This window comes from Mytilus californianus, unplaced genomic scaffold, assembly GCF_021869535.1.
Source record: "Mytilus californianus isolate M0D057914Y unplaced genomic scaffold, xbMytCali1.0.p SCAF_8, whole genome shotgun sequence".
Lineage (NCBI taxonomy): Eukaryota > Metazoa > Mollusca > Bivalvia > Mytilida > Mytilidae > Mytilus > Mytilus californianus.
This window is the reverse complement of record NW_026262734.1, coordinates 94,936,637-94,964,479: the sequence shown is the minus strand read 5'-3', so window position 1 is coordinate 94,964,479 and position 27,843 is coordinate 94,936,637. Positions and strand designations below refer to the sequence as shown.

At 31.1% G+C, this 27,843-nt stretch overlaps 1 protein-coding gene across 3 annotated transcripts; it reads left to right on the top strand.

The window, feature by feature from the left end:
• Positions 1–3,154: 3,154 nt before the first annotated feature.
• On the top strand, positions 3,155–26,778 carry LOC127713053 (BICD family-like cargo adapter 2). Of its 3 annotated transcripts, none has more exons than XM_052219653.1 (12): positions 3,155–3,270; positions 3,414–3,727; positions 7,089–7,421; positions 11,835–11,981; positions 13,582–13,824; positions 15,493–15,687; positions 16,312–16,476; positions 17,266–17,460; positions 19,725–19,739; positions 20,440–20,570; positions 21,678–21,798; positions 23,423–26,778. In XM_052219653.1, the coding sequence occupies exons 2-12, from the start codon at positions 3,440–3,442 to the stop codon at positions 23,585–23,587; spliced, it is 1,998 nt and encodes a 665-aa protein (XP_052075613.1). In that variant the 5' UTR covers positions 3,155–3,270; positions 3,414–3,439; the 3' UTR covers positions 23,588–26,778. The 3 variants fall into 3 exon arrangements, with proteins under 3 accessions (XP_052075613.1, XP_052075614.1, XP_052075612.1); XM_052219654.1 differs by having other exon boundaries at positions 17,266–17,466; positions 23,438–26,778; XM_052219652.1 differs by having other exon boundaries at positions 17,266–17,466.
• Positions 26,779–27,843: the final 1,065 nt, after the last annotated feature.

Below are 27,843 nucleotides of genomic sequence, written 5' to 3'. Positions count from 1 at the left end.
GTTATATATCATATCACCTCCTTGCCTCAACCGATGGAAGTATTATATTGACTTTCATTTAACTCCCATGCTCAACCACATTCTTAATTTGTGCCTGTCCCAAACTATGAGCCAGTATGGTTGTTCGAATTGTAGAATGATGCCGTTGTTGTATTTTTTTTTATTGCATCACAATGTTTTCACCCCGGGGCCTTTTTATGGCTTACTATACGGTAGTGACATAGTTCATTGTAGAAAGCTGCACTGCGACGGCAACATGAAAAAGTAATCTGTAACTGATCACATTTTTAATTTCTCTTCTTCTGCGTTTTCTTGTCAAATATTTAACTTCATAATATGAAAATAAGGAGATGTTGATTGATTGCTAATAAGGCAACTATACATTAAAAATCGAAGAGAAAGATGTGATCATTTACAGATTACTTTCCGTCGCCGTAAGTCTTTCCACAGTAGGAGTAAACTATAGTGCTTAATTCAAACGCAGATCCAGGATTTTTTTGTAAAGGGGCGCTCCTGAGAAGTAGGAGTTAGTGGAAAATATTTTGACAAAAAAAGTAGCTATAATTTTGCCTTAAAATTACATTTTTTTTTCTTTTTTAGGGGAAAAGAGGGGTGCACACACCGGATGCGCATCTGTCTGAATCCGCTTACAAACCTTTTGTGCCTTACCAAGTCAGGCATATCAGTTGTTCTTTGTTGGGTTTCTTTGTTTGTACGTCTGTATTTTTAAAGGAGCCTGGTTTTGGTGGTTGGTATGGTCTGCTGTACTGTTCAATATGTTGGTGGTTCCTGATATCATTTTAACTTTGTTACATATTTGTTTGTTTTTATAGTGATTAAAAGATTATAACACAATGTTGACTGCTGTACCCCTATATTTGTGACATTTTTACCTATTATGTCTGTTTGTTTTGTTCACATATCGTTGTCAATGTAATGGAATTTGATGCGACTGTCATGCAAGTAAGAGGTTTAGCTAGCTATAAAACCAGGTTTAATCCACCATTTTCTACATAAGAAAATGCCTGTACCAAGTCAGGAATATGACGGTTGTTATCCATTCGTTTGATGTGTTTGAGCTTTTGGTTTTGCCATTTGATTAGGGACTTTCCTTTTTGAATTTTCCTCGGAGTTCAGTATTTTTGTGACTTCACTTTTTAATGAAGTATGACTTTCTGTCAGTGACATTGTATATCACTAGTTGTTTTTCAAATTAATTATTATGTCACATATAATTTAGTATTTTAATTACTACTCCAGATGCGCATTTCTACGATTAAAGTCTCTTCGCTGTTGCGCGAGGCTATGCAAGTACAGAAGTACCGAGCTACTGGCTAATGATACACTCGGGATAAGTGTTTTAACTCTATTCGCGAAATTCAATTTATTTTATAATAAAAAACTATTTTTTTTTACCGCCAAGTATGCTGAATGGAGATATATTTTCAACATTTAAAGTTTGGAGTATATTCGAATTTTCTTAGATGTCTGTGATAAAAAGAAACAGAATTTAATATCATGTAGATTAAGAAATGGGGAAACGTTGAAAATAAAATGAAAATTCGTCATTTTAAAATAAAGTCCGAAAAATAGAAAATTAAAATGTTCACCTACAAAGTCAACAATCAAAAATCACGCGCACTAGATTATTCGCATGAACTAAGTTCTGAGTGTATTGTGTAAAAACTTTATACGCAATATGTGACCTGGAACTAATATTATTTCTTTTGGTCCCAGATGTGGCATGTTAATTATTATTTATGCATGTGTATATTTAGGATGAAATAAGAACAATCTTATAATAATGATAAACGCAACAATAACTTTTTCGTGGTATTTTATTTGATTAAGAAATACTGAGAAAATTGCCTTAATCCAATGATAAGAATTCTAAACTAATGATATGTATTTTAGATCCTTAAAGAAACAACAACGAAAACCTCTACTTATATGTGTATGACGAAAATCGACAAACTTAAAATGATGAAAAGTGTGACAGAGAGAGGATGACCATATATATTTGTAAATGCTATTTACCATAATAATTGAATACATGGAGACCAGTTGACTAGATGTTAATATAAGGCCCTGATTTAGTCAAAAAATATTTTTAGGACCTATAGGACCTCCATGATTCGAATTAAGGATATCCATAAATCAATGAAGACCTGTCGAGATATTTCAGGACCTCCATATTACGATTCCGTGATATTCTTATATATTTATGGAGGTCCGCAATTATTTCAGGACTTCCATAATTCGATTTATAAGGATACCCTGAAATTGATTTCAGGATATCCTTAAATCAAATTGTGTAGGTCCTGAAATAAATGTGGACCTCCAAAAATATCAAAGGATATCCTGAAATGGTATTATGGAGATCCTGATATTTCAGCATCCTCCATGATTTATGGATATCCTCAATTCGAATTATAGAGACCCCGACTGAAATATTTCTGGGGTTCTTTAATTTAATTCTTAATTTTGACTAAATCCACGCCTCATAAGATGATACCATATAACAAAGTGCCCGAAAACTTTTCGTAAAGTGATGGGTTTACGACCTTTGTGGACTGGTATTCATATATAGAAATAGGGGATTTTTTATCTCCATTAGATAAGCTCACAAAGGGCATAATACAATATAAGACATTAATAAGACAAAAAAAAAAAAGACAAAAAAAGTCAAGTAAACAAACAGAGAAAAGAAAGAAAAAAAAATATATATTGAGCGTCTTTGAAAATATATTTGTTATGAACTTTAATAAATAAAAAAAATAAATTGATGTATATTATATATTGTGTTCAGCGTTATCACAACAGATCAATGAATTACCTTAATCGAACTTTATAAAAACATACAATAATTTTACAGAATTATTATGCTTCACCAGCCAGCGGCATATGTTGAACTTGGTGAACCAGACACAGTGAAATATGGAAACCTGGTACACGTTGGTGTATTATACCTGATTTATGCAACATTTTCTATAAAAACCACTTTACAAAGTGATAAATATGCGTTATTAATATATCCCTCCAGATATTGTTAAAAACTTAAACGACCATAATGATTTAAAATTACAGGTAAACAGTTTCAATACTTTAGATAAAAGATAAGAGATTTCCCTTCAGGTAATGAATAGAGTTGTCTCCCATCATGACCAGGTGAGATGTCTTTTATACAAGGTGCAAATAAAAAGTCATTCTAGATCGATAGTTTGAAATCAACACGTCATTATCCATCAGGGAGTAAACAAAAGCATCAAGGTGAGAAAAAACTTCGTTAGATCATCAGTATTATAGTCTTATTGGATAATAAAATAAGAGGCTGACCTTTTGAACATATATTAATTATTAATTTTGACTTAATTATGATAAGTTAGAAAGTGACATCATGGCTTTCTTTGTAGATGACGGCTTGTAGATTTCAACAACCATGTGTGCTTGTCATTTTGAGGACGACCCGTCACCGTCCCAGTTTCGATTAGATATAGATAACTATTACCAGTTAGCTGAAGCCATGGGGGACAGGAGACATTCGGGGGATGATGAAATCCCCATCCAGGTGGTAGCAGGTGAGGAGGAGGACGTTTATGGTCAACTTGCACAAAAAGAAAGGGATTTGGTTTTGGCTGCTGAATTAGGAAAAGCTCTGTTAGAAAGAAATGATGAACTAGAGAGAAGGAATGAACAAATAGCAGATGAATTTGCTCATAAGATAGAGGTAAGAAATAATTTATTTCATAATACCTGTAATCTCTGAGATCTGAGTCAACCTGTATGGTTTTCCAGTGAACTGTTGAATAGATTTCAAAAAAAGATTGTTATTAAATTTGATTCTTATTGTTAGAGTTTTTTTCATTTGATGTAAAACTTTCTAATTATGGTTCAGAGGAGTTTTTTTCTCAAGAAAGCTACTTTCTATTTCTAAAGTCTGGAGACTGTCAGAATCCACATAGATCCACATAGTGTTCCTTTTCATTTTTAATATTTTTCAAGAAAGGAGAATTTACATTGTACAGTGCCATGAGTGTTGGGTGGTAATTCTTTTTATCCCAAACTACAAATTGACATTTGACAAAAAAAGAAACCTGTTGTTCCCATAACAATACCTTTCTGGTGTCCCCCCTCCCCACAACCTCTCAATGGTTAATGAACTACTTTTATATATATATACATATATATACTCTATCTACTATACTCAAGATGTTTAAAAGAATCAACACATATTAGTAAGTAATGTATTTTGATCTCAGAGACTACTATAATTGTGTATTAGTAGTCTTAATTTTGTTCTTGTGTTAAAATTGGATTCAAGAAATTTTCAAGTTCTATTGATTGTTGGTTGCTTAATTTCCAGTGGCTAATATTTCATGCAAGTTCTATGATTTTTTTCTAATTTGTTTGGTTAAAGAACTTTCAATTCGTTTAAAGTTATTTTTCTTATATAAATATCTTCAAAGTTTCTATTATGTGTTTCATGGATAAATTAAAACCTTCCACCTCAAACCAAATAACAAAACTTAAGAAAGAAATTTTTGTATTTTATTTTTCAAAATTGTTAAAACAAAACTAGATTAAATTGTACGCACAGTAAGTTTGATTTATATATATCCTACATTTCAATGAAAATTTGAAGAAAATAATGATTCAGTAGAAGTCAGGCAACTGTATGAGGGTCTACAGGATAGAGAATAATGAGCAAAAAGTGTAGAATAAAGGGCAAAAAATAATGAATAGTGAAAAATAGACAAAACAATGTAGAATATAGAATAAGGAGGTGCTAAAATATAAAGAATACAAAATAATGGGCAATATAAAAAAAGAATAGAGGATAATGGGCAAAATAAAATAAAGCATAGAGAATGGAGGGCAAATTAGATAAAGAATTGAGGAACATGGTCTTAAGGCATAAATTATAGATAAAGAAATGAATGAACCCCCTATTCAGAACCTACTGCATTAGCAGTTTAAATCAAATATAAAAAAAAGTACATTATTCTGATGATCAGTCTACCATTATTTGTAAATAGTAAGTAGATATATGTATTTATATGATAATCAAATTATAATAATTTTACATAAAATTTCAAACATCTGTGTGCATATATTGTTCTTCATCTAAAGTTACCAATACATTATAATGCACAACCTTGCTTTATGCTGCACATGAATTAAATTTGATGAAGTCTCTCTAATTCTGACATCATTAATCCAAACGTTGAACTTGTACTGGTCTACTGATCAAATCAAAATTAGATTTAGTTAAAGTCTACAATTGCAATATAACATCTACTAAGATTTCAATGATTTTCTGACGGAACATTTTTACATTTTCCAAAGTTCTATGTTTAAGAAATAATTCATGGGGCTTGAATTTATCGTGATTTTACCACGGGTTGGCCCTTTATCATATTATTTTACCACGAGCGACAGCAAAAGGTAAAATATCAGCATACAGGGCCAACCCTTGGTAAAATGAATATAAATTCAAGCCCTCATGAATTATTTCTATTCTAATAGGACAAAGACAGCAATTCTTCTGGATCGAAGCGCTCTATATGAAGGGAAATATTTGCTGTTCCTGTAATTGAACACACTATTAATAGTGACGTAAACGACGAAGAAAATTGAAAAAGTGACATTCTTAAAGATATACAATAACATATTAAGACAGATTTGGATGAATTTAATTGACTATCTTACTTACATTTAAGAATATATGGACATTATACAAATTCTTACCATCGTTTGTTTATGTTTTCATTTTTGACAAATGGATCCCTACTAACTTTAAACCAACCTTTTTATGATGTTTAACTTTAGTTTTCAGAATGAAATTCCAAAACTGCTTTGCCACTACATAAGGCAACTCTTAACAAATTCTTTTGTTTGATGTTGCCTATCCATTACTTCTAGGGTTGTGTAGGTAGGTAGGTAGGTAAGTAGGGATTTTATTTTTTTTTGGCCAACAACATAAGTTACATAGTTTAAACAAGAAAACGACATTAGAGCATGAAAAAAACTTTAAAAAATTTGAAACGATTTGTGTCATAAAATGTTTTGGGTAGGCTGCTATTTAGGTGGGTAGGTAGGCAACATCAAACAATTTTAATTTCAATTTTGGCCTGCATAAAAAATAGTGCATTTTGAAATAACATTTATACTAATTATTTTTTTTATCCAAATTCAGGTAAATCAAAAATATTATACGAATCCTTGGATAAATATGGTAAATGCAATTCCTCAAAAGATTCAATTCTAAAAGGATGTTTTTGCAATTCTTTCAAGTTTATTTCTTAATTCATGCATATTGTTAAAAGTACTAGTTTCAATTGTTACTTTCTTGTAGAAGAAATAGTATTTATTTACTTCAACTATTGTATTCAGAACAAGTCAAAAATATTAAAAGTTGAAGGGCATAAATCAAGTTGCTGAGGTTGTTGCTTTTTCTTCTTTAAAGAAGTAACACCTTTTTAGCAAATTTATATGAATTTTATGGTTATATGTATTATTGCATTTAAATCGATTTTATATGATTTTTGTAAATTCCTCGTTTAAACACAGAAATTGTGTGATATCGGCTCTATTTCATCAGTTCAGCAATTAAAAATTTTAAATCAGGAGAATATTTTTAAATAAGCTTCACAGAAATAATATAAAGAAAAATTCTCTTTTGTTTATGGTAATATGTCCAAAGTTTTGCCGTCTGCTTTCAATATAAGAATTGACATTTATTTACAAGAATATACATACTTACACCAAGATGTGGTTAAATGAAATTGGATACCCTTCATTTATCGTGCTTTTCAATAACATATGGTAAAACCGCTGAAAGACCCCCTCCTAAAAATATTGAAATAATATCTTGGTGTAAATTAGATACACCCATTTGGGCTAACACCCTCAAGGTGTATCTAATACATACAGCAGTTTTTTGGTCAGGGGTTATTGCTATTATTTACAAGTGTTGTTAACTTATAAACTGAGTCATTTTATACAGCAAAATCAATCTTTTTTTCTTCAGTCAAAATTTATTCTTCACACTGAACATATATTTAATGACAAATTTTTTTTTTTACCAGGAACTTCAACAGGAAAAATATGAACTTCATTTGAAACTTGAAAAAACAGAGGTAGAATATGAAAATACGATTAAGGAATTACAGTATGACATTTCTCAATTACGACACGAACTTCAGACACAGCAACATTATAGCGACAATGGAGATAAAGCTGCCACCGAGAAAATAAGGGAGCTAACTGTGCAAAATGAACGATTAAAGGAGGAAATACGTCAGTCTTCAGTTCATGAAGAAGGTCTTGTGGTTGAAATGCAGGGTTTACGTGAACAAATGTTGTGCCGGAAATCGTCCATGCATTTTCATATTAGTCAGTTGGAAGTTTTACAGGAAGAGGTAAGTTTTTGTTCATTTTATCATATATCATCTAAGATTATTAGGTTTTAAATTTTAAATAATTTTATATTTTATCAACCTGAATAATTCAGTTAATGTATTCCACTGATCCTATGGCTACATCCTCGCTAGAAGGAGAGATCAATTACGGTGAGGGACTGAATTAATCTGGTTTATATTTTTTATTGTCCCCTAAGAAACGTGTTGCGGGGGACATGGAATTACAGGGCGTCTGTCCGTCTGGTCTAGTTAGCGCTCTCAGGTGTACAGTTCTTGCTGGTTTTTATTGTCGAGCCTGCATCTTTTGTTGCAGAAAGCTCGACATAGGAATAGTGATCTGGCGGCGGCGGCATTAAATAACTTCTTAAAAGCTTTATATTTTAGAAGGTGGAAGACCTGGATGCTTCATACTTTGTATATAGATGCCTTATGTTATGAAGTGTCCGTCTGTCACATGTCCATTGTCCTTGACCTCATTTTCATGGTTCAGTGACTTATATAACTTGAAAAAAAAGTTAAGATTTTTTGTAATGTTAATTTCTCTCTTATTATGAGTAATACTATAGGATAACTATATTTGGTATGTGCGTACCTTGCAAGGTCCTCATGCCCGTCAGACAGTTTTCACTTGACCTTGACCTCATTTTATGAATCAGTGAACAAGGTTAAGTTTTGGTGGTCAAGTCCATATTTCAGATACTATAAGCAATAGGTCTAGTATATTTGGTGTATGGAAGGATTGTAAGGTGTATATGTCCAACTAGCAGGTGTCATCTGACCTTGACCTCATTTTCATGGTTCAGTGGTTATAGTTAAGTTTTTGTGTTTTGGTCTGTTTTTCTTATACTGTATGCAATAAGTCTACATTATTTGGTGTATGGAATGATTGTAAGGTGTACATGTCCAACTGGCAGGTGTCATCTGACCATGACCTCATTTTCATGGTTCAGTGGTCAAAGTTAGGTTTTGGAGTTTTGGTCTTTTTTTTCTAATACTATATGCAATAGGTCAACTATATTTGGTGTATGGAAATATTTTATGATGTACATGTCAGTCTCTCAGGTTTGATTTGACCTTGACCTCATTTTCACGGTTCATTGCTCAGTGTTAAGTTTTTATGTTTTGGTCTGTCTATAAGCAATAGGTCAACTATATTTGTTGTATGGAAGGATTGTAAGCTGTACATGTCTGCCTGGCATGGTTCATCTGACCTTATCCTCATTTTCATGGTTCATTGGTCAATGTTAAGTTTTCTTGGTTAAGTCTGTTTCTTAGAAACTATAAGCAATAGGTCAACTATATTTAGTGTATTGAATGATTGTAAGGTGTACATGTATTTCTTGTTTGGTTTATATGACCTTGACCTCATTTTCTTGGGTCATGTTAAGTTTATGTGATAGTTGTAGTAAAGCTTTATATTTAGGACTATCAATATAATATCAATGGTTAGTAAAGAAGGTGAGACATTTCAGCGTGTGCACTCTTGTGAAACTTATATCGTAGGTTTATATCAGAAATGTCTTGGACGAGTTCGAAAATCAGTGCAGATCAATTATTTTTAAAAGAGTTATGCCCCTAGGAAACATTAATTATATGGAAAATTGCATTGTTTGCGCTTTCATGTGTACAATTCTTGCCAGATTTTTATGAAATTTATATCGTAGGTTTATATTAGCAATGTCTTGGATGAGTTTGAAAATCAGTGCAGATCAATTATTTTTAAGAGCTATGCCCTTAGAAACATTAATTATATGGAAAATTGCATTGTTAGCACTCTCATGTGTTCAATTCTTGCCAAATTTTTTTGAAACTTATATCATAGGTTTATATCAGCAATGTCTTACATAAGTTTGAAAATTAGTGCCCATCAGTTATTTTTAAAAGAGTTATGCCACTTGGAAGTTTTTATTATATGGAAAATTGCATCGTTAGTGCTCTCATGTGTACAATTCTTGCCAGAATTTTATGAAACTTATATCATAGGTTTATATCATCAATGTTTTTTGATGAGTTCGAAAATCTGTGCCAATTGATTATTTTAAAAGAGTTATGTCTCTTGGAAATAGAATTTTATGAAACTTATATCATAGATTTATATCGGCAATGTCTTTTGACACTTTCGAAAATAAGTACTGATCAAATATTTTTAACGAGTTATGCCCCTTGGAAAAATTAATTATAACGGAAATTGCATTTTTCTAAGATATTTATAAATTGTTTTAAAGAACAAAAAAAAAGTACTTTTTTTAGTTATTGCCCTTGGATAGATAAAATATGTGCAACGTGGAGGACATTGGAACTCTATTCTTTTATTATCCATGTATTTATTTTTGCAAAACTTCCTTTTGTTCTAATGATCGAGCATCCTTCATGTATGTCAATGCCTGTTTCATCAACAGAGGAGGTTTAAAAAAAGAAGTCTTTCTGAAATAGCCTCAGATTGCAGGGTTAAATTTTAAACAACAAATGTACGTCTGCTTTTTGCCAACCACAAAAAAAAAATCTAAAGCAATAAAATTTACACGAATTCTCCTGAGGAAATAGTGATGCTTTAATCTCTTGACTGTTTTAGTGTGTCAGAAAGCTATATATACATGTATATATATATAATATAACATTATTTTTGCACTTTTGTTATGGACATCCATTGTGGTAAATCAATAACAATAATTGTATTTTGGCAGTAATTTGTAACTTAAAATTGAACCATACAAGAAAAAACATATTCAAGAATTTTCTAGGAATAAGAGCAACAACTGGTTGGATCAATATCTATTGGAAGGGTGCCATGTCTTACTGTGGACTGTTATCTTGTGCGCTAGCATGTTAGAATCCAGTTCACAGTATTGGTTAAAGATAAAGGAGGGTACCGTATGTATCTCCACAAACTTTTCCAAATTTGAAAATCCAGATAATACATGTATTACTTTTGCATTCATAGGGCATATACAAATTATGATACTGATAATTCAGAAAATTTGTGTGTATTTATTATAGCGATTGTTGAACAACTGACAAAAAATACCAGATTAACTTTTGCAATTTCAGGAAACGTTCCATAGAAATAATGCTATTGAAACAGTGAAATGCAAGCTTTTATTCTTGCAAAACCTAACCTGTTGCAATTTTCATAATAATTAAAACATTGCAAAAGAGATTAACAGTATTCTATCATGACCCATATATCTATTATTTCCTTTCTCTGTTCACCCGATTGTCCTCCACTATATATAGCTTTATTACCAAGCCGAGAATTAACTCGTATGAAATCGCCATTAACCTACTGGGATAACTATAAAACATGGTCACAGATGACAATAACCTTTAAATAATACTACGTCTGGATATAATAATAGTTGTTTATCAGGTTTATTGTGTCGTTTATTCCGTTTGGTCATTTTAATCAACTGTATTAGTAGAACTTCATTGTTAAAGAATTTACGTAATTGGTTTCAGTAATTGATACAGTATTTTTATTTTTATGTAGTTACAAGAATTTTGTAATGTATTGTATCTATTTTTGTCTCATTCTATTTTTTACTTATTGATAATATGATGTAGAAAATATTTCAGATTTTAGAATAAAATTTAATGGGGAACAAGGATAAAAAATAAAAGAGGCGAAATATACCATAGGGACATTCAAACTATTCATTATGTAGTATGGGCGTATTTAGCCATCTTGCATGGCAAATGATTACAAATTATCCCTGAAAAAGAATAAATGCAATTTATATATGGGACTTTCATGTAAATGAACAAATTCATAAATTCATATGGTAATATTTTTATATCATGTTAAATCACTTAGATTGAAAAAAAAATTATATTAAAAAAGTCTTAAGCTTTATTATAATAGGTGATAATTTAGATAGTTCAGCTTTATACATGCAAAACAGATAACAGTAAATCTATGCATAAAAATAAAAGAGAAAAGTGACCCATCAGTCTCAATATTTAATTTAATTTAAGATTCTAAAACTCTTTGCATACACACCCCTAGTAAAATATTAATATATTGTATTTCAGCTCATCTGCATCATTATGATTTGTTTAGGCAAGTAATATCACTCTCCCACGTCGTTTGTTTTTAAGAATACAGTTAAATATTTCGTACCTGTAGTAAAATCAGTATGAATTCAAGCCCCCCTAAATCATATCTTAAATATTATTAACTTTTCTTTATAGTCCCATGAAAACTCTTTCCCCATATATGTACATAACCCTTACAAAAGTAAGCATTTTGCATAGTTTTGCAGCATAATATACCTTGTTTTAAATGACATCCATACAGCTGCTTCCATACTTCATTGAACCTTAGTGTGAAAAAACACATTTTAAAAAAGGAGACAATTTAGAAAAGTAACCTTTGTCTATTAAGTTTAAAACTTACTTTAGTAATTATGCTTATAGATAAACTTGCTGAGTAAAAGAAAATGTGAGCTTGAGAAAAGGATTACCTTGGTGACAGAGGAAAGAGATGGGTTGGCATCAAGTCACGAAGAAGTTCAGGAGAGAATATTAATGTTAGAGAGAACAAAGAGAGAAACAGAACAGAAGGTAATAAAAGAACAGCCTGTTTGTTTGCTTGTGTTAAATGCCACTTTTACCACTCTTGGCTATATCTTAACAGCTGTTTTTTTTGGTGGAAGTAGCCAGATTATCTGGATAGAATCACCATGCACCCTTCTGCCTTGTCAAATAAGAGTAGAGTAAAAAAAAAAACCTACCATGAGTTGGATGGGGTTCAATTTCCATTTAAAATAGAAATAAACTCTTTATGTCTGTTACTAATTTAAAAAAAATCAAAAATAAAATCATTCTGTTATTGGTGCATTGTGATAGGGGAGATAACTCATAAAATAAAACCAGAATAAAATTATCTGCTTACTATTTCAGTAGAAACTTTTACAATATTTCAGATATTTAAATGTTGATCATCTATCTGCTAAATATTGTTATATAATTCCAAAAATCATAAGGAAACCATTTTTCTGAATTCTGCCTTTTACAGTCTGTATATGTATGTAATAATAAGGGTCTGGATGGGGTTTCTGTCTGTATATGTATGTAATAATAAGGGTCTGGATGGGGTCTCTGTCTGTATATGTATGTAATAATAAGGATCTGGATGGGGTTTCTGTCTGTATATGTATGTAATAATAAGGGTCTGGATGGGGTTTCTGTCTGTATATGTATGTAATAATAAGGGTCTGGATGGGGTTTCTGTCTGTATATGTATGTAATAATAAGGGTCTGGATGGGGTTTCTGTCTGTATATGTATGTAATAATAAGGGTCTGGATGGGGTTACTGTCTGTATATGTATACATGTAATAATAAGGGTCTGGATGGAGTTTATGTCTGTATATGTATGTAATAATAAGGTTCTGGATGGGGTTACTGTCTGTATATGTATGTAATAATAAGGGTCTGGATGGGGTTTTTGTGTAGCAGAACAATGTAAAGGAGTATACGAATAACTTAAAAAAAATGATCAAATGATACAGTTTGACTTATGTTAAATATTATTGATAACATAAAATATATCCAGAGGGCAAAGGCATTTCCTCATTTCAATATTTGTCATGGCCTCATCATGTCAATTTAGTAGAAAGCTGGTTTCATATTTACATGTATATCACACAAACATGTTCTCATGTATGCTGAATATGGATGTAATATATATGTACTGCTGGAAATTAAATATGTATCAGTTTAAAGAAACATGAATTGATTTCATAAAGTGTGAAATCACACACTATACATGTATATCTTACAAAAAATCACATTCAAAATTGGGTATTTTTCTGTCTGACAATTTAAGGAAATAAAGTCAACACGGAACCAACACTTTTTGACGGTAAAGCTCAGGTAAGAGGGGCCTGATGGGGGGGGGGGGTCTCATCACGATTCACGAGTTGATTTTTTTGTCAATCACGATTCACAGAAAATAAATTTCCATGATCACGGATCACGAAATTATAAAAAAAAAAAATCTGTAGAAAAACGGATCACGATAGCGAAAATGCGCCGATCACGAAGAACAAAAATAACCCATCAGGCCCCTCAGGTAAAGTAACCAAGATAGATACCAATTAGATATCATGGTAGAATGAACTGTAAACAACTGTTATTGACCAGTTTGTTTTATTTTTTAGGTACAAAATAGAGAAAGAGACATCATTGAACTCCAGGAAACAAATTTACAGCTCCAGGCTCAGATTCATCACCTTGCATCAAGGTCATCTGCTCACTCCTCCCCCATTAGTAGTCACAACCAATCACAAACCTTGTTTAATGAACTGTCACAACTATCACCTAGCAACCATGAATCCCAACCCTTGACGAATGAACTTTGTCAAATGTCACCTTCAACACCACCTCCTGATTTTACATCTCAGGTTTGTAGAGATTAGTATAATAACATAACATTGAGTGGTCTAGTGTTATTTTGTGCAACATGTAATTTTATTTTATCTTATTTGCTTCCTTGCAAGATGTTCTTTATTTAATGTGTTTCATGCAACATAATCATTTAGCTCCATGCAAGGGATGAATAAGTTTCCTTCCATCATGTTAGATAATTATATTTTCACAATTAATTTTACATAAAGAATGTCATGTTTGTGACCTTTGAAAATAATGACAAAACTCAACATAGGAAAATAGAAAAAAATTACGCACTCAAATCATGCTAATGAACAAACAAGCTATTTAATATTTTAGTCAGTTGGGGAAGTAAAGTATATCTGGATTAATAAATGTATATTGATCTTTAATGTATTTTACTAATGAAATCAGGAAACATTGCTCTTATCCATAGGAAACACTGTTCTTATAGATATTAACATTATCAGGGTAAATGCAGGTTAAAGCTATTGTGGTTGAGTTTAGTGTTGACAGCATTTGTGCAATAAATTTATTTTCAACTATTAAAAAAAAGATTGTTTTATTAATTTTACCTGTTCAAATGTTTGTAAATGCATAGATGTATAAACCTATTACATCTATGGTAAATGCATACATTTTAATGCAACTTCATATTTTTAATACAACTTGAGGTCCAAAGTGTCCAAATTAAACTTTGTTTGATTTCATCAAAAATTGAGTTCTTGTGGTTCTTTGATATGCTGAATTTAACCATGTATTTAGATTTTGGATATTGGAACATTTAGGTAAATGTCCAATTTCAAATTTTAAAGTTCTTAAACAACATTCTTCATTCTGAGTCAGAAACTTATGCTGTGTCAAATATTTAATCACAATCCAAATTCAGAGCTGTATCAAGCTTGAATGTTGTGTCCAACTTGCCCCAACTGTTCAGGGTTTGATATCTGCTGTTGTATCAAGCTGTGATGTGCAGAGCATTTTTTTTTTATTAATGCTCTTCTGAAGACATTATTTGGGGCATCATAGACACAGCTGTCTGAGTAGACAATGGTCATCTGCATGTACAGATTGGTTCAGATCTAATATCACAGTAGGGCTAGCATTCTCTAAGACATTTTCAGTCAATCATAATATCAATTACTAATTGAAGAGAAATGTTTTACCTGATGACATTTTATTTGTCATAAGCAAAATTAATGGACATGAAATTAAAAGAAAATACTCAAAAGAAATCAAATTCTAACATTAAACATGCAAACATATTAAATACTGTAAATTCAGAAATTATTGTGAGGTTTTTAATAATAAGAATAATGCGAGTGGATGAAGATCACAATAATAAGAACTCGCATTTTGATATCTGATACTTATATCTGTATGCAGATTTTCCTGAAATCGCAATAATGAATCTCATATCCTAGTCCATTCTTCCAAAATCGCAATAATAAATGCATGCAATAATTTCTGAATTTACAGTAGATAAATAAACAACAGTCCTCATGTGTTGTCAGCATATCACCAAGTCAACAGTGTTTGAAGTGCAAAACAACTAATATTTAAAGGTTTGTTTATTGTTTTATATTTCATTTTTCATTCTATCATGCATAATTATAAATCCCAACAAAAAATGATTAGTCCAAATAAAACCTAAAACATTATGTATTTTGTTTATATTTCAGTATTCGTCAGATTATCCCATGTCTTTAGCTGAGATGATGGAAGAAGATGAATTTGAGTGTGATGATGAGGATGTTTCTAATGTTCATAGATCACATGACCTGCTGACAGAATTCACCGAGCCTCAAGCTTTAACAGACTCACAGTTTTTATCTGATTTTCAAGATGCTTCCCAAGATTACTGCACTGATTATGAGGTAAGCAATAAATGTTGGATCTAACGAAAGGTGCTTTACTTGAATAATTACAGTGCCATCTATCAGTCGGTGTCCGCTGCAGGATTGATCATAGTAAACGAAATTCAACAATGGATTTATTCAGATTATTCAACCAATTAAAATGAGCAGGGATTCTTATAATTTGTTATGTTCAGGTGTTCAATTTGATTCAACATCCATTTTACCCTCAAGATTAAGCATTTATTCCAATTCGTATGTTCATAATATTTAATGAAATAGTAATAAAATAATTCAAAGTTATGAAATATTGCTCCTTACTCTCAAGTGATGTACAATTTGACATGTTACTGAATTACAGTCATGAATGAATGAGGAAATAAAATCAGACAAACTATAAAAATAACCATGACTTGAAAAAAAGTATATTTCAGAATAAATGGATCCATTTTATGCTTGAATCGTAAGCTCTTAATGATTTGGTAACTCAAATAATTCAAGCTATTACTATCTATGATTCTCTCTGCCTTTCGAGGTTAATGTAGTGATCGATAGTGAGCGTAATATAACGACTGTATTATTCGGGTTAACAATTTGGTTGCTATATAATTTACATTACACCAATTTCTTGTCTCTCTTTGCTAGCTGAAAGAAGAATTAGTGAATGTTTATTCCCATTTGAAACAATTGTGTAAAGACTGTGGGAAACCAGTAGACAAGTATCCAGGTGGTTACAAAGTGGGTATCTTATCTCCCTTGTTACAAGATCTCAGAGAAGTCATGCAGAACATGATCACACATAAATCTCATGTAAGTATTTGTTCCTGATATCCCATATGCAATTTCAAAATAATACTTTTAGTATAGACTATTTTCATATACTGACTTTTGACCCGTAAGAGTATATAATTTTTGACAGGTTTACCTGCTTTATGGTAGGACATTCTGTTACTCAGTCAAGTAAGAGCAACTAATATAAGTAAAATCAAGCTTACAATTCGTACAAATTTTGGAAAAAATAACTGTTTTATGTTTTCTTTACACGACAAAATCATAAGAAATCAGTTAATTTTTCCCCCAAATTGGTCTGATTTTGAAATTTAAATGTAAACGATAAAATTAAAGCATTTGTTCCCTGATAGCTGAACTACATGATCACTTAAAAGACCAGGATTCAAAAATCTCTCAACAAAATTTAGGCGAAAATATTCCTGTAAATCCAAACCAATAGCAACAGCAGAAAACGGCTGGAAGCCATTTGATTCAATATTGTAACTTATTGGGCAAACAATTTAGACTTCTATACTTTCCTAAGTTATATGTTGGTGGTTGATGTGTTATGTTAAACTGTCCAGTATTTTTGGTGATTCATAGCTTTTTTAATGTAAAAATTGACAAAATTAGGATGTAAGCCTTCTTTTATAGGTTGAACTCCCTAGACCCTAGCTAGAACTCACGTTCTGAATCCGTGCCAAGTTGTTATCTACAAAAATACTTTTCTTCTAATATGTCGGACATTACCACCGAATTTCTAAACAAATATTACATTTTGATATCGGTACATGTGAAAGGATCTATTATTAAATCATATTTTTGCAGTTTGCATGTACTGAAGTCCAAACAAACTTATCAGATGATGAGGAAACCATGGTTACATTACATAAACAAATTGGTGAACTTAGAATTGATCTAGTGGAGGCTCAAAATGACCTTGACAGGGTCAAAACTGAACTATCTGAACGTGATTCCAAATTGAAGACGAAAACAGAAGAGTTGAGTCATCTGACCAACAAGGTAAAGGTAACAAAGATTTACTAACATAGAATGTGTATTTGTTTACTAACATAGTATGTGTATTGGAATAGTAATTTTTTAGCTTTGTAGGATTTTTATATACATAGCGTAAACATTTTTGTAGGTTGTATAATATTTTTTCTCATTTTATTGTACAAACAAAGATTTTGATGATGGATGATTGATTTTAAGCATTATGCAGGTAATCTTTTCATATCAAGGGCCAAAACATATTTAGATATGAATATGAATCCTGCTTTGTACTAGACCGGCACACTGAGCAAGATTTTTCATGTGAAAGCTTTCAAGATAATGGAACTGCATTTAAATTGTGTCAACCTTCTTAAAACTGACCAATCTTCCTTGTAAATAAAACTGACCAGTCTTTCTCGTAAATAAAACTGACCAGTCTTCCTCGTAAATAAAACTGACCAATCTTCCTTGTATATAAAACTGACCAATCTTCCTCGTAAATAAAACAGACCAATCTTCCTCGTAAATAAAACTGACCAGTCTTCCTCGTAAATAAAACTGACCAGTCTTCCTTGTAAATAAAACTGACCAGTCTTCCTCTTAAATAAAACTGACCAATCTTCCTCGTAAATAAAACTGACCAGTCTTCCTCGTAAATAAAACTGACCAATCTTCCTCATATTAAATGCTTTTACAGTGAAGCATCATATACCAATGTCAAAGCCTTTTGTTGATGTTACTGAGGATAATAGCAAAAAAAACATTCTGCACTCAAAACAAGCATAAGCTAACATGAGAATAAGAGGTTACATGGTCACACAAACAAAAGTTTACTTACCGATATACATAATAGAAAAACAAAGGATATGGGGTATCCATCCATGACACAAAATCAGTAAATGGACAGCAAAAAACACAAAAGGCAAAGAAACAGCTCTTTTATTGCTGTTCTTCATCTCAAAGTCACAGTGATATAGCATGTTTATTGGAATATACTTCTTTGTAGTTTGCATGTTTTTTTTATGTTATCAACCACCTCTGTGGTAGCATGCTGGAGTTTGTTGGTTTGATCAATATATTGTTGGATCAAGAAGAAGACTCCAAAATTTAACTTATTTGATATTCTGCTAAAGATGGGAGATTTATCATTTATTATGAGTACCGGTAATAGCTAAAGCTAATCAACTTGGAGTCAGAATACTATTTTCTTCCCATGTACATTTACCTAATGACCAATCTTGTTACAAATCTGACTAAAACAAGGAATTATTTGAATCTGGAATAATTTTGAATTCTGGAAAATTGAATAGAAATGTATGACGAAAACTAACCCAACTTTAATGGGTTGGCCATGCACGCATGGCAAACGTTAAGTTACTTTCACTGATATTTCAGTAAGAGTTAACTACCCCCTTAGCCATGCACCCATGGATAACCCTATTTATAGTTGGGTTAGTTTTCACAAAACATTTGTTATCAATTTTCCAGAATTCAAAATTATTCCAGATTCAAATAATTCCTTGTTCTAAGCATGTTACTCCATATATGCATGTTATATTTGCTGCTGGACTTTAAATGTCAATCAATCAATCAATCAATCAATCAATCAATCAATCAGTATACACATCTTTGTAGGTGTAGTTTGTAATGTAATTCAGTTCAGTAATCTTTGAAGGATTATTTCTAGTAATCTCATAATACAGTGTTGTATGAGGAGATGATAACAAATCTTCAAGTTATTTTTAAATATGTACATGTAGTATATATAATATTGTTTGGTGATGTTTGATGAAATTGTGAACTTTTCTTGTTAAGAAAGTTGTACTAGAATTACAGAATAGATTTCTAATGTAATAAATACAAGATAAATGTTGTTATTTTAGGTATAGATGTTCATTAAAAAAAATCTTTAAAAAAAATACTAGTCAAAACAGAGAATCTGATTTAGGAGCTCTGATGCAAGATCTACCAGAATACAATAAAAAGTATATACACTTAAATTAGGTTTAATATGACACTTTACAAAGAACTGAGACTGTTCTGACACAAAGAAAAAAGACAGCCATTACTGCCATCAAATTCTATGTGATTTCATGAAGTTCATATAAATGCGGCTTCTACTTTCACAACCATTACCTCTTGATCAATAAGACTAGAATGGGGAAGAAAATCCTGAACAAAAAATGACATAATGATCCAGAATTTAAAATAATAAAGTTACAACTTATAATGTCTTAAATATTCTTCAAATAATTGAATTTTATTTTTACTTTCATATGATTGTCAAACAGATTTCCATACTTGAGGTAAGTCTATGATATATTGAGGAATAGAAATTGAAAGATAGATTATAGGAAATAAATGGTAATACATGTATGTCACAATACATTTAGTCTCCACCTCACAAACATGCACATGAAAAATCAATAAAAAAAATAAAACTTTATTAAGGTCATGATTGTATGATCAGATAAGAAATAGATCAAATAATTAAAACAATAAACTTGAAAGAAATTTACAGAAATCTTGAACTAAATCGTTGAGGTTAATATTTTCTCATTTGGTATTAATTACTAGTGTTTCTTAAATTCGCCTATAATAATGAGAAAAAACTTTAGAAATATTAATTTTATAAAGTGAAACCAGTCTTAACAGAATACTGTATTAAATTTTGGAAACCTGTCTTATTCGAATACAATGAATATTCTTCAGTAATTTAGCTGACAAAACTGAACAAAATATCAATACTGAAATTATTTGGTTTAGACTGTTTCATTGTAATAATATTGAATAGAAGGTGCATTAATTCATGACAAGTAATCCTACATGCACTTAACAAAACTTTAAGTAGAGGATCTCATTTTTTATCGCTGTTCTTCAAAGTCTCAGTGAGGCCTTCAGCATGGAGAACGCACTCACACCTCACAGCAAATTCAGGACAGCCCCATGCACTTAATTATTAGCCTGCTTACCAATTAAGATATTGTAATGCTTATTTTTTTTCAGCTGACATTACAACATGAGGAACTGTCTAGATTACAAGCTGAAAGAGACAGACTTCAGGATAACACCAGGAGTCTAAGTTCAGACAACCTCCTACAGGAGGCCAGAAATGATAGAGATATGGCTATAGAAAAGTAGGTGTAAATTTAAAGATTAGTTAACTAAAGTAAAATCACAGTGAGGTGCAAACATGTTGTTATCATTTAATAGGAAGAAAACAGAGATGTTTTGGTTTTCTTGCTTCTAAAGATTTTGTATTACTGTAAATTCAGAAATTATTGCGTGTATTTATTATTGCGATTTTGTCAATTTAGACTAAAATGCGATTTTAATTTTTACGGTAATTGAGAAAAATCCTGTTTAATGCATATAAACAATTTCAAAATGCGAGTTAAAATTATTGCGATTATAACCCTGTCGCATTTTTCACAATAATAAAAACATCGCAATAATTTCTGAATTTACAGTAATTTAAGCCTTGTTGGCCGAGGTTGTCTAAGTAGTCAAACTACTGTTATCACTAGCCTGTCAACACTGAGAATGTGAGTTTGAACCCTTTACCTAGCAGGTGCGTTCAACTCAAATCTTAAGTGGCTAGGAATGTCAGTTTTCAGACTGAAGTTGGTGGTTCTATCCAGGCGCATTGGCTTCTCTGCCACTAAAAACTGACCATCAAGATATAGCCAATAGTGCTGAAAGTGGCGTTAAACACCAAAAATCAATCAATCATTATTTATTTCACACTGTATTTATAGGCTTGCATATGCTAGAATCAAATTTCATTTGAAGGAAATTGGGTGAAACTGATGTAAGATAATCTGTCTGCATTTCCTATGATTTAAGCAGATTATTACATCTTTGAAAATGAAACAGTTTATTATGGTAAATTAAAAAAAAATAAGATATGAATATTTATTATGCGTGTACATTTCAATAGTTAGCAAATTTCATGGCAAAAACTAAAAAAATGAAAAGACATACAACAGCTTACAAAACACTGCAAAGAAAACTAATGACTGAGTAACAAGAACCCCACAAACTTGATCTCTAGTGCTCTGGAAAGGTAAGCAAGTCACACTCAGCCTCACTGCAGCTTAATAATCTTTATACCATGAATTTCTTACAAGTTTATAGATATAACATTTCAAAATATGAGTGATTTGTCTTTTGGGTTAAATGTCATTCAAATATGATTGTACATATTTATAATAAACAAAGACACTTTTTTTTTTATAAAAAAGGCAGAATAAAACAGAAGTGGAATTAGCCAAGTCAAAACTGGATATATTATCAATGAATGAGCAACTAATGGAGGCCATTCAGCAAAAAGTAGCTTTGTCACAAGAACTTGATCAATGGCAGGTAGGGGAGATAATTTACTCTTGAGAACTTGATCAATGGCAGGTAGGGGAGAAAACTTAGTCACAAGAACTTGATCAATGGCAGGTAGGGGAGATAATTTACTCTAAGAACTTGATCAGTGGCAGGTAGGGGAGATAACTAAATTACAAGAACTTGATCAATGACAGGTAGGGGAGATAACTTTGTCACAAGAACTTGATCAATGGCAGGTAGGGGAGATAATTTACTCTAAGAACTTGATCAGTGGCAGGTAGGGGAGATAACTAAATTACAAGAACTTGATCAATGACAGGTAGGTTAGATAACTTAATCTCAAGAACTTGATCAACAACAGGTAGGGAAGATAACTTAATCTTAAAAACTTGATCAATTACAGGTAGGGTAGATAACTTTGTCACAAGAACTTGATCAACTGCAGGACAGTGAGATAACTTAGTCACAAAAACTTGATCAATGGCAAATATGAGACATAACTTACAAGAACTTGATCCACGACAGGTAGGGTAGATGACTTAGTCACAACTTACAAGAACTTGATCCACGACAGGTAGGGTAGATGACTTAGTCACAAGAACTTGATCAACTGCAGGTAAGGGAGATAAATTTGTCACAAGAACTTGATCAATGACAAGTATGGGAGATGAATTTGATCAGAGTCATTCCTGATAGGTGACTAATAAAAGAACTTTCATTTTTATGAAAAATAAAGAAAAATATTATTAAATGAGCCACACAAATAACATTTTTTATATTTACAAACATGTTTATTGATATGTTATGGTTTTAATTATTCCAAGCCTAGAATTTATAGTCTTTGTAGTCTAAAGGTTTGAAATTCAGGTTTTTATTACATAGCAAAAACAGGGAATACTCATTTGCAGTTATTAGAATATTGTTGTGATAAAGTGTGATTCAAGTACTAGTGTGAATCTATTTGTCAATTTTTTTAAAGTTTGTATCTGTGATAAAATTTATTTTCCTATCCATATATCCCCAAAACAATTTTGATTGCTAAAAGTTTCATTTACTATTCACTTTTGAATTTGCAACTTTTACACACAGCACAATAACCTACTGTATAGTATTATGCAAAAAAAAAAAGTTAATATTTCACCAATGACTTGACACCTGAGGCAAACAATACCGGTAATCATAATCAACCTGAATATTTTAACAGCAAAATGCTGCTTTAGAAATCAAAGCGGTCGTATAAAATACTTAAAAAAATAAAACATGATAACCTGTTTCTCTAATTTTTGCGCTATTTTCACATTACTTGATCGGTGTGAGAAAATTATTTCTCCTCACTAGTGAAATATCTGTTCTCGGCAAATTACTGGTCGAAATTTAATTACGACGTCAAATTTTCTTGGTTTCTTCTGAATTTCCTATTGTGACGTCATGAAAAAAGGCTACCATGCCTGATGACATCACATATAAAGAACTATAACTCGTGTATTACGATATTTTTCCATGCTCAACAGTTGAATTTTGATTATTTAAAAAGCTCTGCAAGCCTCGCGCTTTAAATATTAAAATTTAACTGTCTCGATCGGAGAAGTATCGTAACACACTTGTTGCAGTGGTGAAATCTATATTTCACTAAAATTGCTTGATTTTTTAGGTCTTCTTTTTTCAGGTTGACATGCAGGATTTATTAGATTTCCAGTTGAAAGAAAGAATAAAGGAACAATCAGTGAAAGAACAAGTTTTAGAACAATTGAAAAAACACATTTCAATGAGAAAATCAAAGTCTACATCATTTCTTTCACGGACAAAGCCTTCATAGCATCAATCACATTTAAGAAAAAAAGTTGTGATTGGCTAACAACATTCTAAACAATGGAAATTCGACCAATAATATGAAGTTATTTTCATTTTGGGGAATAACATTTAAGAAATAAACAGTGTGATTGGCTAATAACGTTCTAAACAATGGAAATTCAACCAATGATGTGAAGTTATTTTCATTTTGGGGAATCACATTTAAGAAAAAAACTGTGATTGGCTAACAACATTCTAAACATGGGAAATTTAACCAATGATATGAAGTTATTTTCATTTTGGGACACAAATGATAAAATGACCCAAAATCACAAATTATTTTTTCTGGAAAAATATGGTCACAAAAAAATGAATTAGGAATTACTTTGTATATTAATGAGATCCAGTTGCTTCTGAATTTAATAAGACAAATAGGGCACATCAAGCTGGGAAACATCTTTCGATGAAAACATAGGGCATATCCATTTAAAAATGTCTCAGTTGCAACTGTATCCTGTAAAACAAGCTTTGAAATTACCAGACTAATTTCCAGATCACTGTAAAAACAACCGCATTCTAAGTTAATACAGTATTTATATTTTTTACAACTGGTTTCTGTTTCCTGATAGACCTATCCCCTGTCTACCTCTTTTCCATAGTCTATGAAAAATTAATAGTTAGTCAGAATGTTAAGAAAAAAATTAACAATTGAGATAACTACCAGTACTTTTGCCAAATGTTGAATTTTACTAGTCTTAAGAGTCCTGTATTCTAGTCATAAACATTGTCAATGTTTGAAACCAAGCTCAATGTCCTTCTTTGTAAAACAGCTCTGCCACACTGGAAGATAATATTCCTTATTTACCACAGTTACAATGGTAACTGAGGAAAGATGATTGATGTTCAGGTATGAACTTAAAATAATCCAAGATGTCCAACATATCTATATGGTATAAATAGTATGATAAAAAGCTCAAGCCTCGGTTTCAGAAATAGAAAAAACATATTTTATTTGATAATTTTATAAGTTGTCACCCATTAATTAAATTTGCAGAAAAAACGAAAAGGGTGAATAATTGAAAGTGAGATAGGCTCAAGAATATTTTTATGCAAAAGTAAAAATATTACTTTGCAATATTGAAAAATAAGTATGAAATCTCAGTGTCAATAAAAAAAAGGCTTGAGTGTTTTTGTATAAAATATGATTTCTAAAAGATATCCAAATTACTTATGTGAGGTAACTCTTTACCAATTTTGAATTATGAAATTAAGGAATCATAATTGAAGAAAATACTTGTCTTTCATAATGCATAATCAGATAGGAATGTAAAAAAGAAGATTGGTAATAACTTGTTATGATGCCAAAACTGATACCAGTGTAAATCTCCTCTTTCCTGTTGTAAGGGGAGATAATTATGATATATTATACTGCTTTGAGAATTACTCGGGTATTCATGTAAAATGTGCAATGTTTGTAATATTGACAAAGCCATGTAAACATTTTAAGTTTGATGTTAGATAATTCTTAAAATATTGTTATTTGATTCAAGTATGGTATAATTGAGACTTAATTTGTCCATATTTTGATGAAGTAAAGTAAAAAAAACAAAAGAATAAATAATAAATTGAAAGATGTCTAGAACTCATTTTTAGAGTGTAGAAACATCAAATGGAAATTAATATTAGATTTTTTTTTCATACTGATTCAAATACTCTTTATTTTTATAGAATTGAAAAATTAGATTTGTTTTAAAAATGTTTAAAATGAACTAAACTTAAATTGTCTTTACATGGTTTTATTAATAGCTTTATTATACATGAGTATAAATCATGTTTTTTAACGGTGCTTAGAGCAATTTCTTGCTTACAGTGTATATTCATGTTCTATTTATTTTTCCCTCTTGTTGACATAATAACGTTATTGACAGAGATTGGATGAAGATATTGCATGTATTGTGTATTTCCATAATTACAAAATTTTATGTTAACAATAAATAGATTTTATTGCTATTTTATGAAATTTTCCTTTGATCTTACTGACTGATAATTTCCTTTCTCAGCACAGTAGAGTGATATGAAAAATTATTGCTAGAAACTAAGGGTGTAGTGCCGTTGTCAATGTAAATATCAACGTCGTTGTAGGCAAAATAGCGATAAACAGATTATCATTGGTCATCTCAACTCAATTGCTTTTCTCACTTTCGCCGTACTGGCTCAAGCGAGAAAATCAATCTCGTTGAGATGACCAACAATAATCTATAAATATCAATGTAAAAAAAAAAAAAAAACGGATACGAAAAAAATAAAAAAATAGATACATAATATGGCTAGTCCTCAACCTTCCATTTCCCTTTTATACAAAAAAAAGACTAGAAAATGAAGAATGCAAAAAAAAAATCAAATTAGAAGAAAAACAAGAGAGAAAAAAATAGGATGAGAATGAAATTAATGAATAGTAAAACAGGAAAATTTTATACAAAATATCTTCATCCAAACTGTATCATAGCTGTATTTGTGGTTACACAAGTTTTGTTACATAGGAACAGACAAATGTACATTGTAATGTATTATGTCCTGTTTGGTTATTAGTTGTATCCTTCACAATTAAATTATTCTGAATTCTAGGAAATCAGGAAGTAATTTTGCTTCGAGTGGTCCACTTTTTGAAATTTATCACTAACATTACAATTAAATTTATATCAATCTCAATGCGGTCGTGTTCAACAAATCTAATTTTTTTTTATGGAAGTTTGACTGTCTAAATTTTGATATAAAAATTTAAGTTTCTGGATGCAAATCCAGGATTTAAAATTATAGAGTGCAAACCTAAGAACAAATTTTGATGTCTTTTATGTCCCCCCACCCCCATTTTTTTTTTTTTAAATTTTTTTTATTTATTTCAGGGGTCACATGCTTGCGCCACTCCATAAGTTTGTCTTTTTTTATGTCTGTAACTTTTTTAAAGATGATACCAATATCCATAAAAAAATTTGAATGGCTTTAATATAATACTTTGGAGATGAAAAATGTTATTAGTTTTAAGGTTCATCATTTATTTAAAATAAATTACGTAATATCATAGTGACAACATAGATAGCATTTTCCAGGACTATTCTTACAGTAGTACATTTGTTTTGTTCCAATAATGTTGCTATTGCTTGTTATTTAATTGTGGTTCAAAATGTGAAATAAACAATTTGTGAATCTGCAATAAAATTCTGTACTCTGTTTTTTGAGCCAATGTAACAAAGTATGAGGACGGGTGATGCCATGAAAAGAAAGTTCAGGCTAAATCTGCTGTACAGAGATATAGGGTAAAGGTGAATTTGAAATACAAGTGCCAAAAAAAAAGATGTTGGATAAAGGTCAATAACACATCAACCCAATAACACAATTAAGTGCTTGTCTTTGTAAGAATCAGGCAATTTAAAAAAAAATCAAAACATGACCGAAAAAAACCCACTGACTAAACCATCCTATTTTGAAGTTATCCTTATCCTGAGTCAGAAGTGGTAGGTAATTCATTTCTGTGTGTCTGGTAACTCGAGAAATCTCTAGATAACTTTTGGTTAGACTGATAGCAAATTACGGAGTTCGCTCCCCTTAATTGTCAATTTCTAGTGCATTTCAACCATATAATATCTTGAATTACCAGAACAGGAAAATGAAACTAATGTTATATTCGTGCACCATTATACATTTTGAACATAAATTAATGTCAACCTGAGTGGGTTTTTGTTTGTCATGTTTTCACCACTGCCTGATTCTTAATAGGCAGATTGACACTTAATAAGCAGAAGACATTTTGATTTAACAAGAGTGGACACACTGAAATGTCTAGCCTGCTTTACTTATCATGATTGAATTTATACCATACATCGAACATAGTTAGACTATTCTTCTAGTTTCTGAGAAACAGACCTAATTACGAAATTTTGAACATTGACCAATGAACCATATAAATGAACTCAAGGTCAGATGAACCCTTCCATACAACATGAACACTGCAATCATTCTCTACACCAAATTTAGTTGACCTATAAAAACTGAACATTGACTAATGACCATGAAAATGAGGTCAAGGTCAGATGAACCCTGCCAGACAGTCAAGCTCAGTTAACAATCATTCCATACACCAAACATACATGACCTAACAATCATTGCATACAGTCATACACCCACTATACTTGACCTTTTGCTTGTAGTATCTAATAAACAGACAAAACTGTGAAAACTGAACATTGACCAATGAACCATGAAAATGAGGTCAACCGTCAATGC